The sequence below is a fragment of the Ranitomeya variabilis genome, chromosome 1 (genome assembly GCF_051348905.1).
Source record: "Ranitomeya variabilis isolate aRanVar5 chromosome 1, aRanVar5.hap1, whole genome shotgun sequence".
Classification (NCBI taxonomy): Eukaryota; Metazoa; Chordata; class Amphibia; order Anura; family Dendrobatidae; genus Ranitomeya; species Ranitomeya variabilis.
In genome coordinates this window covers 649,732,521-649,746,858 of record NC_135232.1, presented here as the reverse complement: position 1 = coordinate 649,746,858, position 14,338 = coordinate 649,732,521, and the positions used below count along the sequence as shown (strand labels likewise).

Sequence of the window (14,338 nt, the reverse complement as noted above, 5' to 3'; positions counted from 1 at the left end):
CAGGATAAAGCACATACTACAATACAGCAAATAAAAGAGACAATCAGACACAGTGTATCGCCAAGATGTACCGGCATACAAAGACAAAAATAATAAAAATATTCTCATGTATCATATGCAAAATAAACTAGTTTCATTCTATGACTTTGTACAATAAGCAGGTGTGAATACAAACAAATCCATCAATTAAAGTAGGAAATCAACTGCATCCGCTAGATGTCTGGTTCCGTCAAGGATCAGAGAGACCTAAAGAATGGGTCTGATGTGACCCAAGGACAATCAGGAGGGAAGAAAAGAAAAAGGGGGTCAGGCAGTTAGGGGGGACCCCAGATTCTAACACACTTATCGAGGTTATAGTAGTCGATACACGCCATTCTAGGAGAAGGAGATTATGGGTACTTGAGCAACGGTTCCACTACGTACAAGTAAATATATTGAGATACTCTGCACTCCAAAGTTCATGAAATATATTTTATTTTGTCAATCCAAAAAAAGATTTTAGGGCCGAAACGTCACTGAATTATTTTTTTTTTTGATTGCCCAATTAAAATATATTTCTTGAACTTTGGAGTGCAGAGTATCTTGATATATAAACTTATTGGAGCAGCCTCAGCTTATTTAAATATTATTCTTAAAAGCAAAAGGAAAGTTTACTGCTGATCTCCATTCAGAAATGGTGGATGTCCTGTGAGACAACCATGCCACACACATCTGAGCGCAAATTAGAAACAGCCTGATGTCACCAGGTACTGTTCAGGGTCAATGGACAGATGGGCAGGTGCAGGGGTCTTATGTGATGGGCATCCCCATAGTACATGGGCCCAGTGTCCACTAAGTATTACAGTTTAAAGGGAACCTGTCAGCTGATTCATGCTGAGCAAACTCAAGACCAGATCCATTCTTGTACACCTGTATGCGGCGTTTCAAAGAAAATATATTTCAAAACTGCAACCGGGGATAAGGAGTCTAGAATGTCATGTTTCAAGCAATATGTCCCTGTTGGTCCCACCGCGCCGTACAGCTAGACTGACAGGTGTCGGAGTATATACACACATTGAGAAAGACCTGTCAGTCTAGTGGAGTGGGTTGGGGAGAAGTTGGCAGCGACCGGCCTTCAACTAGTCATCCCATCCTAGCCATCTTGTCCCCACCCGACATTTTAAAGTATGTTTTCTCTAAAAAGCGGCATAATAACAGAGCCGATCTCTGACTCACGCTACCCGTGCTTCAGGCCAAATGAATCAGCTAACAAGTTCCCTTTAATTTGGTTACTTTCCGTACCAGTTTTTATAACACCGGTGCCATTAGCCAAGAGCACCGGTGATCGAAAAGACAATATAAGTAGGATGAAGCACCCCTGCCAAACAGCCAACGGCTGATAATTATCAATAATGAGAACTTTCCCCAAAAAAACTTCACTAGTCTATAGATGCTTTCACCCATGTAATGACAGAAAGTCATAACTCTAGTCTTACCTTGCCAATTCTTTTGCCTTCTACAGCCAAAGCCTTCATTTTGGAGAAATAATGATAAAAGGCCACCACGTAAGTTATAATGGATTTCTCATCTGGATTTTCAGTGTAGACATCTGCAACAACAACAAAAAGTTGGAAACAATTTGTGCAAATGGGGTTTTATGTAAAGAAAAACAAAAAACAAAACCTGATACTTATGTGTAGGAATGATGGGAGGATGAGGGTAGAGAGTGAGGCGGGATGGGAGGACAAAGAAATACTTACTGGCATCAATCCATATGAAGAATAGAATGTGCTTAAAGTTAAACTATGGATTTGGCTTTGGGGCATTGGTTGGCACAGGTAGTGAATCCTTCAAGAATATAAAGACTTTTGTCTAATGAAATTCTATAAGAATCCTAAGTAATGGAGGAATGTTCATCTGGTGCCCTCGGGGGAAAACGATGGAATAAATGCCAGCTCGCACTCAATAACTAGGCACATTGACGGTAGTTGGGGATTTCCTAAGTAAAGTTTACATTTGCTCATTTGCACCAGTCAGCCGCCTCCACACATCACACAATAAAACGATATCATATGGTTTTTATGCCACCGGTAGCTTCAGTGACACCAATTAGAACCCCAGGTAACAAACAACTGAGGAATAAAAGTTGTACTTCTATTTTCATGGCTCTTCAGACTAATAAAATTGCTTTGTTTGGAAGATACCTACCTTTCTGGCCACAAGTGAGACTTTGACTCTTTATGGATGTAAAAAATAAAAGAAACAGAATCTGCCTGCTGGTACACATAAAGCCTCACTTGCATGAAGATTAAATGTTTATTGGAGGGAAGCTTGCCCCTGTCTTTTACAACCCTACCCAGGTATGTAATCAGTTTGGTGACCCTAAGCTCCTGTTAGGTTCTCGTTAAAGGGAGCCTATTACCACCATATTCATGTTGCCCAAACAGTGAGCAGCATAAATCAGAGCCTGGCGGCACGATTGCAGCCGGGTATATTTTGACCTGATGGAGATCCAGCCTAGGACCATAGCCGGAGACTAGTCTAGTCCGATGCAGCTTCTTAATTATATTTTCTCTTAACATGTCAAAGAATAAATATATACACTCGCGGTTTGGGTAGCATGAATAAGGTGACAGGCTCCCTTTAAAGAGAATCTGCCACTACCAAAAATAACATAAGTTGCTATAATCAGATATACCCTATCTGTTGCTGAATACTGTGAAAAGAGCCTGGCAGGTAAAAAATTTTTTTTTTTTAAGCGGAGCCTGATGGAAAATGCTTCAAACTAAGCAAATTCCAATCTGAAGGCTATGAAAAACACTTCAGGAAAAAAATGCTCTTAAAAAAAAAAGCTTCTAAAACTGCTTCATGAATGAAAAAAACCCTCAAAAACTCCCCAAAGAAGAAATGTTTCCTGAAGTGGTTTCCAACTCCACGCATCAGTTAATGTGGTATCTGGAGATGATCCCAAGTATTTGAGGACAATATAAGTTTCATTTTTAGGTTCCCCTATTCTTTGGATCCATTCCTTGTTTCCCTACAGTGACTATGCAAGGAATCCATTGTTTTCTAGGTGTTAAACTGGACATACACACTGGATTACTTTATGAATTGATCCTTGGAATTAGACGACGCAACCCTTTGATATTAGATCATGTTAATTGAGTTCAGAAACACAACACTTCAGCCATGCTCCCGCCTTGCATCCATGCTGCGTTTTATCCGCTGTATTTTTTTGTGTGCAGAAAATCTGCTACTTTTAACAGTTCAAACAAAGTGGATGTGATTTACTAAAATCTCATGCCCACCGTGCGTCTAAAGATGTTTTTGAACCCTATGGTTTTTGGTGCTTTTCTTTCCCTATAGACTTGGGAAGCCTGAAAAAATTGCATGCAAAAAAAACACATTTGTGCAAAATCCCAATGTTTCTGCACTTTTTAAGTCACATCTGTAAAAAAAAAGATTCTTTACACGTTTGGGTATTGAATACACGCGGACACCAAAGTTTAGGCAACAGAGTAAAGTCACTCCTGCTGATAGCATTAAAAAAAGAAATAAAATATCAGTATTATTTCATGCAAAAATAAATATATATTATTACTATAACATGCATCCTTAGTCTCTACAGTATAGTTGCAAATTTCTTGCCCCTATAACCTTTAAACCCTGCGTTTTCCTCCAAATTGTCGGAATTATCAATGTATGAAATTGTGACACAGTCTAAACAATGGACTAAATATTAAATTAGAGCAAAATAATATATATATATATATATATATATATATATATATATATATATATATATATATATATATATATATATATATATATATATATCATACATTATATAACCTTGTGGATTCCTATTCCTTCCCACAAAAAGAATAGGCAGAACTGAAGTGTAACTTACCCTCCGGATCTAGAAGTTGTGTTATGCCCAGCTGTCGGTCGGCCACGTTAAATGCATTTTCCAAGTTATGTTTAGGGTTTGATTTCTTGAGTTTTTCAAAGTTGATCAGATCAGGCCTGTAAGTGAAACATTATCGTGGTTAGTGTATTACACATCGCAAGGAAGACGCTGAGCTGCTACTCCCTGAACCTGTCTTGTCGTCTTTAATAACCTAGGGAACTATGAAAACATGGAAAATCTTGACATATACATTGCATACCACTTTTTATAGCATATACATATATGTCCAAGAGAGACAAGTTCCAAATAACAAGGACTTCATATTCCTCTAAGGATAGGCAACATATATTCAAGAACATATCCTGTAATTGAGAGACCCTGATAATCCTTGACTTGCTTGTTGATAATAGTTGCCTTATAACAGATGCAATAAAATGGGGTTCGGGATTCCCCTCTATGAGCCAGAACCACACAAAAAGAGCAGCAAACCATTGTCAGACCAGTCCATTAATAAATTACATGGTCAGTCATCCTGTAATTTTCATGTGCGGCACATGGAGCAGCTATCTGTAGAGAAGGGGTTGTCTTCATGGTGCCTTGCGTTCTTCCACCCGAAAGATATGGTCCTGTGAGCTCTACAACATAAGAAGGGCATTCCCATCAAATCCATTATCTTACCTATGCTTGTGGATGAGGGCATTGAAAGCCAATCCGTCCTTCCAGCTGGATGTGAAGTTGGTGATATTGACATTTGGATATCTACAATAATCAGATTTATCATTATTAACATTCATTAACCAGTTAAACAATTCTGTCTTTAGAAAACCTCGTGGGAAGTAGACCAAACACTGAGTTAACATTCTAAAAATCTCAAAATTTTGGAAACAGAAAAAAATTCATAGTTAGTTTTCAGAGTCCTGATATTTTTATGAAAAGTTTAGAATGGTATAAAATAACAGAGTAATTCTAAAAGTATGGGCTCCCTGCTGCTCCCATGCTGGTCGCTTATCTGGTCCCCCGACGGTCTCTATATCCTGGCCTACAAGAGTTTTCGACACAGCGATATGACTTTTACATCCAATCACTGGGCACAGCAGGAACTTCAGTAGTGCCCAATACACTCTCACGTGGGGTTTACATCCTTTACACGAATTAGCTTACCATAAAAACCCATCACTAGGGTTGAGCGACTTTCATTTTTTTAAGATCGAGTAGGGTTTTGGGAAACCCGATTTTGTCCAGAGTCGAGTCGAGTGCAGTCGGCCGATTATCGCTAAAAGTCGGGGATCGACCGAAACACGAAACCCAATGCAAGTCAATGGGGAAGCATAGTCGGCAGTGAGTGGAGGCCAGGAAAACACCTACAGTGCCCATTTTAATGCCAAAAACATCCATTCTTGTTTCTGAAGCTTGCCAATCTTAATTAACTGTATAATAATAGTTGGGCATAGGGAATTGGGGGAAAGTTGTGGGGGGAGTAGGGCTGGCTCAAGTTTTTCGTGGGCCCAGGAAATGCGGACTACGTCACGGCGGTGTTGCAGGGAAAGGTAAGTATTTAAAAGTTGCAAGTGCTGTGATCCTGAGCAAGCAGGGGGGGGCCCACTCGTTCGCATTGCCACTGGCACAGGGCCCCTCAAAGTACGGCGGTGTGTTTGCATGGCGGGGGCGCCTCCCACCAGCAGCGACACTTTTGCGTACTCTGAGGGGCCCTGTGCCAGTGACGTCGCCAACGAGTATGCCCCCCCACCTGATGAAGGAACCTGCACTTTCATCTGCACCTTCCTCTTTGTCCCTGTGTAAGGTGGTATAACATGCGGGAAGGGGAACCTTACTTTCAGCAGGGACAGATTCTGGCTGTGTAGAGTACAAGGGGAATGTAGTGGTCTAGGTCAATGTACCAGCAGACTCATTTAGCAGTGGCTGGGCAATGGGCAGGATGAGGAGGAAACAGATATAGGGCCAAAGAATAAAGTAGGCTACATGCAGTTCAAAATTGGTAACAGGACTAAACAGGCGGCATTGCTTTGTTCAGTGGAGTAGCAAACCCAAGAGCAGCAGACACTGTTTCAAGGGCCTAACCACACTAGTAGGCCAAATGCAGTTTAATATCTGATAGTATAGGGCGAAAGCCAGAATGTGGAAGCTCAGCTTTGTTCAGTTGAGGACAACACCAGGGAGGGGCAGACACCTTTAGTAGGCCGGAAAAGCCTATTGCATTTTTTAAAATGGTAATTTGGAGCAGAAGGTTGAAGCTCAGCTTTATTTAGTTGAGGGCAACACCAGGGAGGGGCAGAAGCCGTTAGTAGGCCCTAACCACCATTTTTTTTTTTAAAACCACTTAATGAGAGCCGGAAGGTTGAAGCTCAGCTTTATTTAGTTGAGGACAACACCAGGCAGGGGCACACAGACAGACACCTTTAGTAGGCCGGAAAAGCCTATTGCATTTTTCAAAATGGTAATTTGGAGCAGAAGGTTGAAGCTCAGCTTTATTTAGTTGAGGACAACACCAGGCAGGGGCACACAGACAGACACCTTTAGTAGGCCGGAAAAGCCTATTGCATTTTTCAAAATGGTAATTTGGAGCAGAAGGTTGAAGCTCAGCTTTATTTAGTTGAGGGCAACACCAGGGAGGGGCAGAAGCCGTTAGTAGGCCCTAACCAAAGTTGAAGGCCAAATGCAGTTTAATTTCTGATACTATAGGCCGAAAGCCAGAAGGTGGAAGCTCCGATTTAGACAGTGGAGGACAATTTGAATTAGGGACTGCAGACAGACTTAGTAGGCTGTCCCCTGTGGACCATGCATCCACCACATTAACCCATTGCGCCGTAATGGACACGTAATCTTCCGTGGCCATGCCTACAGGTCCATGCGTCTGTTATCAGGTGCACCTTTGTTCTCACAGATTGCCAGAGTGCATGGACAATGCGGTCTTCTACATGCTGGTGGAGGGTTGGGATGGCTTTTCTCGCAAAAGAAGTGTCGACTGGTTAGCTTGTAGCGTGGTACAGCGTAGTCCATCATGGCCTTATTAATAGTAAATAAAATATATAACTAGGCTCTATGAACTTTTAAATAGGTTCCAGGGGTACACGGGCAGCATTGGTGTGGTCAGTGGAGGAGTATTGCAAGTAGGGGCTGCAGACAGGCTATCAAAGGCCTAAAATAACAAACAGTAGGCAGTCATGGCAGTTTTACATCGGTTACATGGATACACAGGCAGGCACTCCAGGCAGCATTGTGGTCAGTGGAGGAGTATTGCAAGTAGGGGCCGCAGACAGGCTATCAAAGGCCTAAAATAACAAACAATAGGCTCATTGCAGTTTTACAGCGGTTACATGGATAGACGGGCAGGCAGCTTGGTGGTGAGTGGAGGAGTATTTAAAGTAGGGACCGCAGACAGGCTTCAAAGGCCTAACATAAGAAAATGGGCTGGCTGTAGGCACTTTATAATTGGTTCCAGGGGTACACGGGCAGCAGTGGTCTGGTCAGTGGAGGAGTATTTAAAGTAGGGACCGCAGACAGGCTATCAAAGGCCTAAAATAACAAACAATAGGCTCATGGCAGCTTTACAGCGGTTACATGGATACACGGGCAGGCAACTTGGTGGTGGTGAGTGGAGGAGTATTTAAAGTAGGGACCGCAGACAGGCTATCAAAGGCCTAACATAACAAACAATAGGCTCATGGCAGTTTCACAGCGGTTACATGGATACACGGGCAGGCAACTTGGTGGTGGTGAGTGGAGGAGTATTTAAAGTAGGGACCGCAGACAGGCTATCAAAGGCCTAAAATAACAAACAATAGGCTCATGGCAGTTTTACAGTGGTTACATGGATACACGGGCAGGCAGCTTGGTGGTCAGTGGAGGAGTATTTAAAGTAGGGACCGCAGACAGGCTATCAAAGGCCTAACATAACAAACAATAGGCTCATGGCAGTTTTACAGCGGTTACATGGATACACGGGCAGGCAGCTTGGTGGTCAGTGGAGGAGTATTTAAAGTAGGGACCGCAGACAGGCTTCAAAGGCCTAACATAAGAAAATGGGCTGGCTGTAGGCACTTTATAATTGGTTCCAGGGGTACACGGGCAGCAGTGGTCTGGTCAGTGGAGGAGTATTTAAAGTAGGGACCGCAGACAGGCTTCAAAGGCCTAACATAAGAAAATGGGCTGGCTGTAGGCACTTAATAATTGGTTCCAGGGGTACACGGGCAGCAGTGGTCTGGTCAGTGGAGGACGAGTGGAAGGAGGGACCGCAGACAGGCTTCAAAGGCCTAAAATAACAAACAATAGGCTCATGGCAGTTTTACAGCGGTTACATGGATACACGGGCAGGCAGCTTGGTGGTCAGTGGAGGAGTATTTAAAGTAGGGACCGCAGACAGGCTTCAAAGGCCTAACATAAGAAAATGGGCTGGCTGTAGGCACTTTATAATTGGTTCCAGGGGTACACGGGCAGCAGTGGTCTGGTCAGTGGAGGAGTATTTAAAGTAGGGACCGCAGACAGGCTATCAAAGGCCTAAAATAACAAACAATAGGCTTATGGCAGTTTTACAGCGGTTACATGGATACACGGGCAGGCAGCTTGGTGGTCAGTGGAGGAGTATTTAAAGTAGGGACCGCAGACAGGCTTCAAAGGCCTAACATAAGAAAATGGGCTGGCTGTAGGCACTTAATAATTGGTTCCAGGGGTACACGGGCAGCAGTGGTCTGGTCAGTGGAGGAGTATTTAAAGTAGGGACCGCAGACAGGCTATCAAAGGCCTAAAATAACAAACAATAGGCTTATGGCAGTTTTACAGCGGTTACATGGATACACGGGCAGGCAGCTTGGTGGTGAGTGGAGGAGTATTTAAAGTAGGGACCGCAGACAGGCTATCAAAGGCCTAACATAACAAACAATAGGCTCATGGCAGTTTTACAGCGGTTACATGGATACACGGGCAGGCAGCTTGGTGGTCAGTGGAGGAGTATTTAAAGTAGGGACCGCAGACAGGCTTCAAAGGCCTAACATAAGAAAATGGGCTGGCTGTAGGCACTTTATAATTGGTTCCAGGGGTACACGGGCAGCAGTGGTCTGGTCAGTAGAGGACTAGTGGAAGGAGGGACCGCAGACAGGCTTCAAAGGCCTAAAATAACAAACAATAGGCTCATGGCAGCTTTACAGCGGTTACATGGATACACAGGCAGCTTGGTGGTGAGTGGAGGAGTAGTGCAAGGAGTGTCTGTCCCAGTACTCCCAAAATATAAATAGATGTTAATGTCTCGCAAAACAACCACAACAAAAAAAAAGGTGGCATACTTAGGTACAGGGGTGGGCTCATCTACTGAGTTTCTGACATAGTAATTTGGCAGTAACTATTTAATGGTGCCAATATAGGACACAGACACAGACTACTTTAAGTTGCATCATAGATGTCTACAAATTTGTATTGTCAGTGCCAGACATTGAATGATGTCAGCGAATAGACTAAAGATTGGTGGAGCTGTGCGACATAATTTTGGACGTGGTAGAGCACATTTTGAGCTGGGGTAGGGGGGAACTCTCTTGAGGCCGGCGGGACCGCCCCAGGGCCCCTCATGTTACAACGGTGTGTCTGACGTTGGGTGCGCACCACCACCGCCAGAGACACTACATTGTACTATGAGGGACCCAGTAGCAATGCCGTCAACCAAAAGCGAGCACACCCACCTCTTCAGACAAACAGCAGTCTCACGGGTGCTTGCGCCAAGTCGCGATACCACGGCCCCGTGTGGGGAGTTTTGCCATTTAGGGAGGTGTAAACATGTCGTATGCTGTACAATCAGCTGCAGCAAATTAGACATTAGAAAAGTAATTCACAGGCAAGAGCTTTTCATAGGAAAGCTAGGTGTCGGCCGGGCAAGGTGGGGCAAAAGATTTCGAAATCCAGTTGTGGTTCATTTTAATGAATGTTAGATCGTCAACATTTTGGGTAGCCAGACGAGTCCTTTTTTCGGTTAATATTGAACCTGCAGCACTGAATACTCTTTCTGATAGGACACTTGCTGCCGGGCAAGCAAGCTCCTGCAATGCATATTCTGCCAATTCTGGCCAGGTGTCTAATTTGGAGGCCCAGTAATCAAATGGGAATGACGGTTGAGGGAGAACATCGATAAGGGATGAAAAATAGTTAGTAACCATACTGGACAAATGTTGTCTCCTGTCACTTTCAATTGATGCAGCAGTACCTGTCCTGTCTGCGGTCATAGCAAAATCACTCCACAACCTGGTCAGAAAACCCCTCTGTCCAACGCCACTTCTGATGTGTGCACCCCTAACACTCCTAGTCTGCTGCCCCCTGGAGCTCGTGTGAGAATGATCACGTGCGCTGTGTGCTGGGAATGCCTGAAGCAAACGGTCAACAAGAGTTGATTGTTTGGTTGCTAATATTAGTTCCAAGTTCTCATGTGGCATAATATTTTGCAATTTGCCTTTATAGCGTGGATCAAGGAGGCAGGCCAACCAGTAATCGTCATCGTTCAGCATTTTCGTAATGCGTGTGTCCCTTTTTAGGATACGTAAGGCATAATCCGCCATGTGGGCCAAAGTTCCAGTTGTCAAATCTCCGGTTGTGATTGGTTGAGGGGCAGTTGCAGGCAAATCTACGTCACTTGTGTCCCTCAAAAAACCAGAACCCGGCCGTGACACGCAACCAATTTCCTGTGCCCCCGGGAAAGGTTCGGCATTAAAAATATACTCATCCCCATCATCCTCCTCGTCCTCCACCTCCTCTTCGCCCGCTACCTCGTCCTGTACACTGCCCTGACCAGACAATGGCTGACTGTCATCAAGGCTTTCCTCTTCCTCTGGTGCAGACGCCTGCTCCTTTATGTGCGTCAAACTTTGCATCAGCAGACGCATTAGGGGGATGCTCATGCTTATTACGGCGTTGTCTGCACTAACCAGCCGTGTGCATTCCTCAAAACACTGAAGGACTTGACACATGTCTTGTATCTTAGACCACTGCACACCTGACAACTCCATGTCTGCCATCCTACTGCCTGCCCGTGTATCCTCCCACAAATAAATAACAGCACGCCTCTGTTCGCACAGTCTCTGAAGCATGTGCAGTGTTGAGTTCCACCTTGTTGCAACGTCTATGATTAGGCGATGCTGGGGAAGGTTCAAAGACCGCTGATAGGTCTGCATACGGCTGGCGTGTACAGGCGAACGTCGGATATGTGAGCAAAGTGCACGCACTTTGAGGAGCAGGTCGGAGAACCCAGGATAAGTTTTCAATAAGCACTGCACCACCAGGTTTAAGGTGTGAGCCAGGCAAGGAATGTGTTTCAGTTGGGAAAGGGAGATGGCAGCCATGAAATTCCTTCCGTTATCACTCACTACCTTGCCTGCCTCAAGATCTACTGTGCCCAGCCACGACTGTGTTTCTTGTTGCAAGAACTCGGACAGAACTTCCGCGGTGTGTCTGTTGTCGCCCAAGCACTTCATAGCCAATACAGCCTGCTGACGCTTGGCAGTAGCTGGCCCATAATGGGACAACTGGTGTGCAACAGTGTCATCTGCCGATGGAGTGGTTGGCAGACTGCGTTCTGTGGAAGAGCTGTAGCTTCTGCAGGAGGACGAGGAGGAGGAGGAGGAGGGGGTGCGAACGCCTACAGCCAACTGTTTCCTAGACCGTGGGCTAGGCACAACTGTCCCTAAATTGATGTCGCCTGTGGACCCTGCATCCACCACATTCACCCAGTGTGCCGTGATGGACACATAACGTCCCTGGCCATGCCTACTGGTCCATGCATCTGTAGTCAGGTGCACCTTTGTACTCACAGATTGCCTGAGTGCATGGACGATGCGCTGTTTAACATGCTGGTGCAGGGCTGGGATGGCTTTTCTGGAAAAAAAGTGTCGACTGGGTAGCTCGTATCGTGGTTCAGCGTACTCCATCAGGGCTTTGAAAGCTTCGCTTTCAACTAACCGGTAGGGCATCATCTCTAACGAGATTAGTCTAGCTATGTGGGCGTTAAAACCCTGTGTACGCGGATGCGAGGATAAGTACTTCCTTTTTCTAACCAGAGTCTCATGTAGGGTGAGCTGGACTGGAGAGCTGGAGATCGTGGAACTTTCGGGTGTGCCGGTGTACATGGCAGACTGAGAGACGGTTGGAGACGGTATTGTTTCCGCCGGTGCCCTAGATGCAATATTTCCTCCTACAAAACTGGTGATTCCCTGACCCTGACTGCTTTTGGCTGGCAAAGAAACCTGCACAGATACTGCCGGTGGTGCGGAAAATGGTGGCCTTACAGTGACGGAAGGGATGTTGCGTTGCTGACTAGCTTCATTGGCCGAGGGTGCTACAACCTTGAGGGACGTTTGGTAGTTAGTCCAGGCTTGAAAATGCATGGTGGTTAAGTGTCTATGCATGCAACTAGTATTTAGACTTTTCAGATTCTGACCTCTGCTTAAGCTAGTTGAACATTTTTGACAGATGACTTTGCGCTGATCAGTTGGATGTTGTTTAAAAAAATGCCAGACTGCACTCTTCCTAGACTCGGATCCCTTTTCAGGGATTGCAGACTGAGCTTTAACCGGATGGCAACGCTGTGCTCCAACAGGTTTTGGCTTTGACACGCGTTTTGGGCCAGATACGGGCCCGGCAGATGGAACCTGTTGCGATGTTGATGCCTGCTGCGGCCCCTCCTCCACCTCCGCTTCTGAACTACTGCCGCCTGCACCCTGTTCCCCCAATGGCTGCCAATCGGGGTCAATAACTGGGTCATCTATTACCTCCTCTTCGAGCTCGTGTGCAACTTCGTCTGTGTCACGGTGTCGGTCGGTGGTATAGCGTTCGTGGCGGGGCAACATAGTCTCATCAGGGTCTGATTGTGGATCTGTACCCTGAGAGGGCAATGTGGTGGTCTGAGTCAAAGGAGCAGCATAGTACTCTGGCTGTGGCTGTGCATCAGTGCACTCCATGTCAGAATATACTTGTAATGGGCATGGCCTGTTAAATGTTTCACTTTCTAAGCCAGGGACGGTATGTGTAAAGAGCTCCATGGAGTGACCCGTTGTGTCGCCTGCTGCATCCTTCTCTCTTGTTGTAGTTTTTGCTGAGGAGGACAAGGAAGCGACTTGTCCCTGACCGTGAACATCCACAAGCGACGCGCTGCTTTTACATTTACCAGTTTCGGAAGAGGAGGCAAAAGAGCTAGAGGCTGAGTCTGCAATGTAAGCCAAAACTTGCTGTTGCTGCTCCGCCTTTAAAAGCGGTTTTCCTACTCCCAGAAAAGAGAGCGTTCGAGGCCTTGTGTAGCCTGACGACGAAACTGGCTCCACAGCTCCAGACTTAGGTGGAATATTTTTATCCCCACGACCACCTGATGCTCCACTACCACTACCATCATTACCAGCTGACAATGAACGCCCACGACGACCTCTTGCACCAGACTTCCTCATTGTTTTAAAATCTTAACCAAAGTAACTTTATTTGTTGCTTTCAGACAACTTACACGGTGAGCTATAACTTCAGTATGATTTCAATATCCCTTAACAGGTTGGTGAGACCACAAGGAAAATCAGGCACAATGTTACACACTCTGTTTTCTGTGGCACAAAATCACAGAGATGACACACACGCAGGACTGTCACTCAAGCACTAATGTCAATATTAATCTCCCACCTAATTTATGTATTTTTTTTTTTCAGGGAGACTTTAGAAACCAAATAATAAGAAAAAAAATAAATAAATAAATAGGCTTTCTATAGCCCACTGAATGAGAGATAGCACACACAGCAGTGGCACACAAGCCCTGACTGAGGCCAATATTTTTCTCCCACTGATTGATGTAGTGTTTTTGTGTTGAGGTAGAATTTAGAACACAAATCACGGAAAAAATAAATAGGCTTTCTATGGCCCACTGAATGAAAGGGAGAGAGGTGGCACACCCAGGAGTCAAGACTGGCACACAAGCTGAAAGGGCAATATTACTCTCCCACTGTTTTTTTATGTATCTTTTGTTTTTTAAGGGAGACTTTAGAAACCCAATAATATTTAAAAAAAAAAATAAATAGGCTTTCTATGGCCCACTGAATGAAAGGGAGAGAGGTGGCACACCCAGGAGTCAAGACTGGCACACAAGCTGAAAGGGCAATATTACTCTCCCACTGTTTTTTTATGTATCTTTTGTTTTTTAAGGGAGACTTTAGAAACCCAATAATATTTTAAAAAAAAAATAAATAGGCTTTCTATGGCCCACTGAATGAAAGGGAGAGAGGTGGCACACCCAGGAGTCAAGACTGGCACACAAGCTGAAAGGGCAATATTACTCTCCCACTGTTTTTTGTATGTTTTTTTTTTTTTTTCAGGGAGACTTTAGAAACCAAATAATATTAAAAAAACCAAAACAAAAATAGCCTTTCTATGGCCCACTGAATGAGAGAGAGAGGTGGCACACCCAGGAGTCAAGACTGGCACACA

At 44.8% G+C, this 14,338-nt stretch overlaps 1 protein-coding gene across 1 annotated transcript in view; it reads right to left on the bottom strand.

Moving 5' to 3' along the window:
• The window catches only part of SPTB (spectrin beta, erythrocytic), a 131,657-nt gene that overhangs the window by 69,784 nt on the left and 47,535 nt on the right, over positions 1-14,338 (bottom strand). The window contains exons 6-8 of the mRNA XM_077262431.1: positions 4,568-4,648; positions 3,890-4,005; positions 1,476-1,588 (exon numbers count right to left, since the gene is read on the bottom strand). Coding sequence (XP_077118546.1) covers positions 1,476-1,588; positions 3,890-4,005; positions 4,568-4,648 — 310 coding nt within the window. The remainder of the gene's footprint in view (positions 1-1,475; positions 1,589-3,889; positions 4,006-4,567; positions 4,649-14,338) is intronic.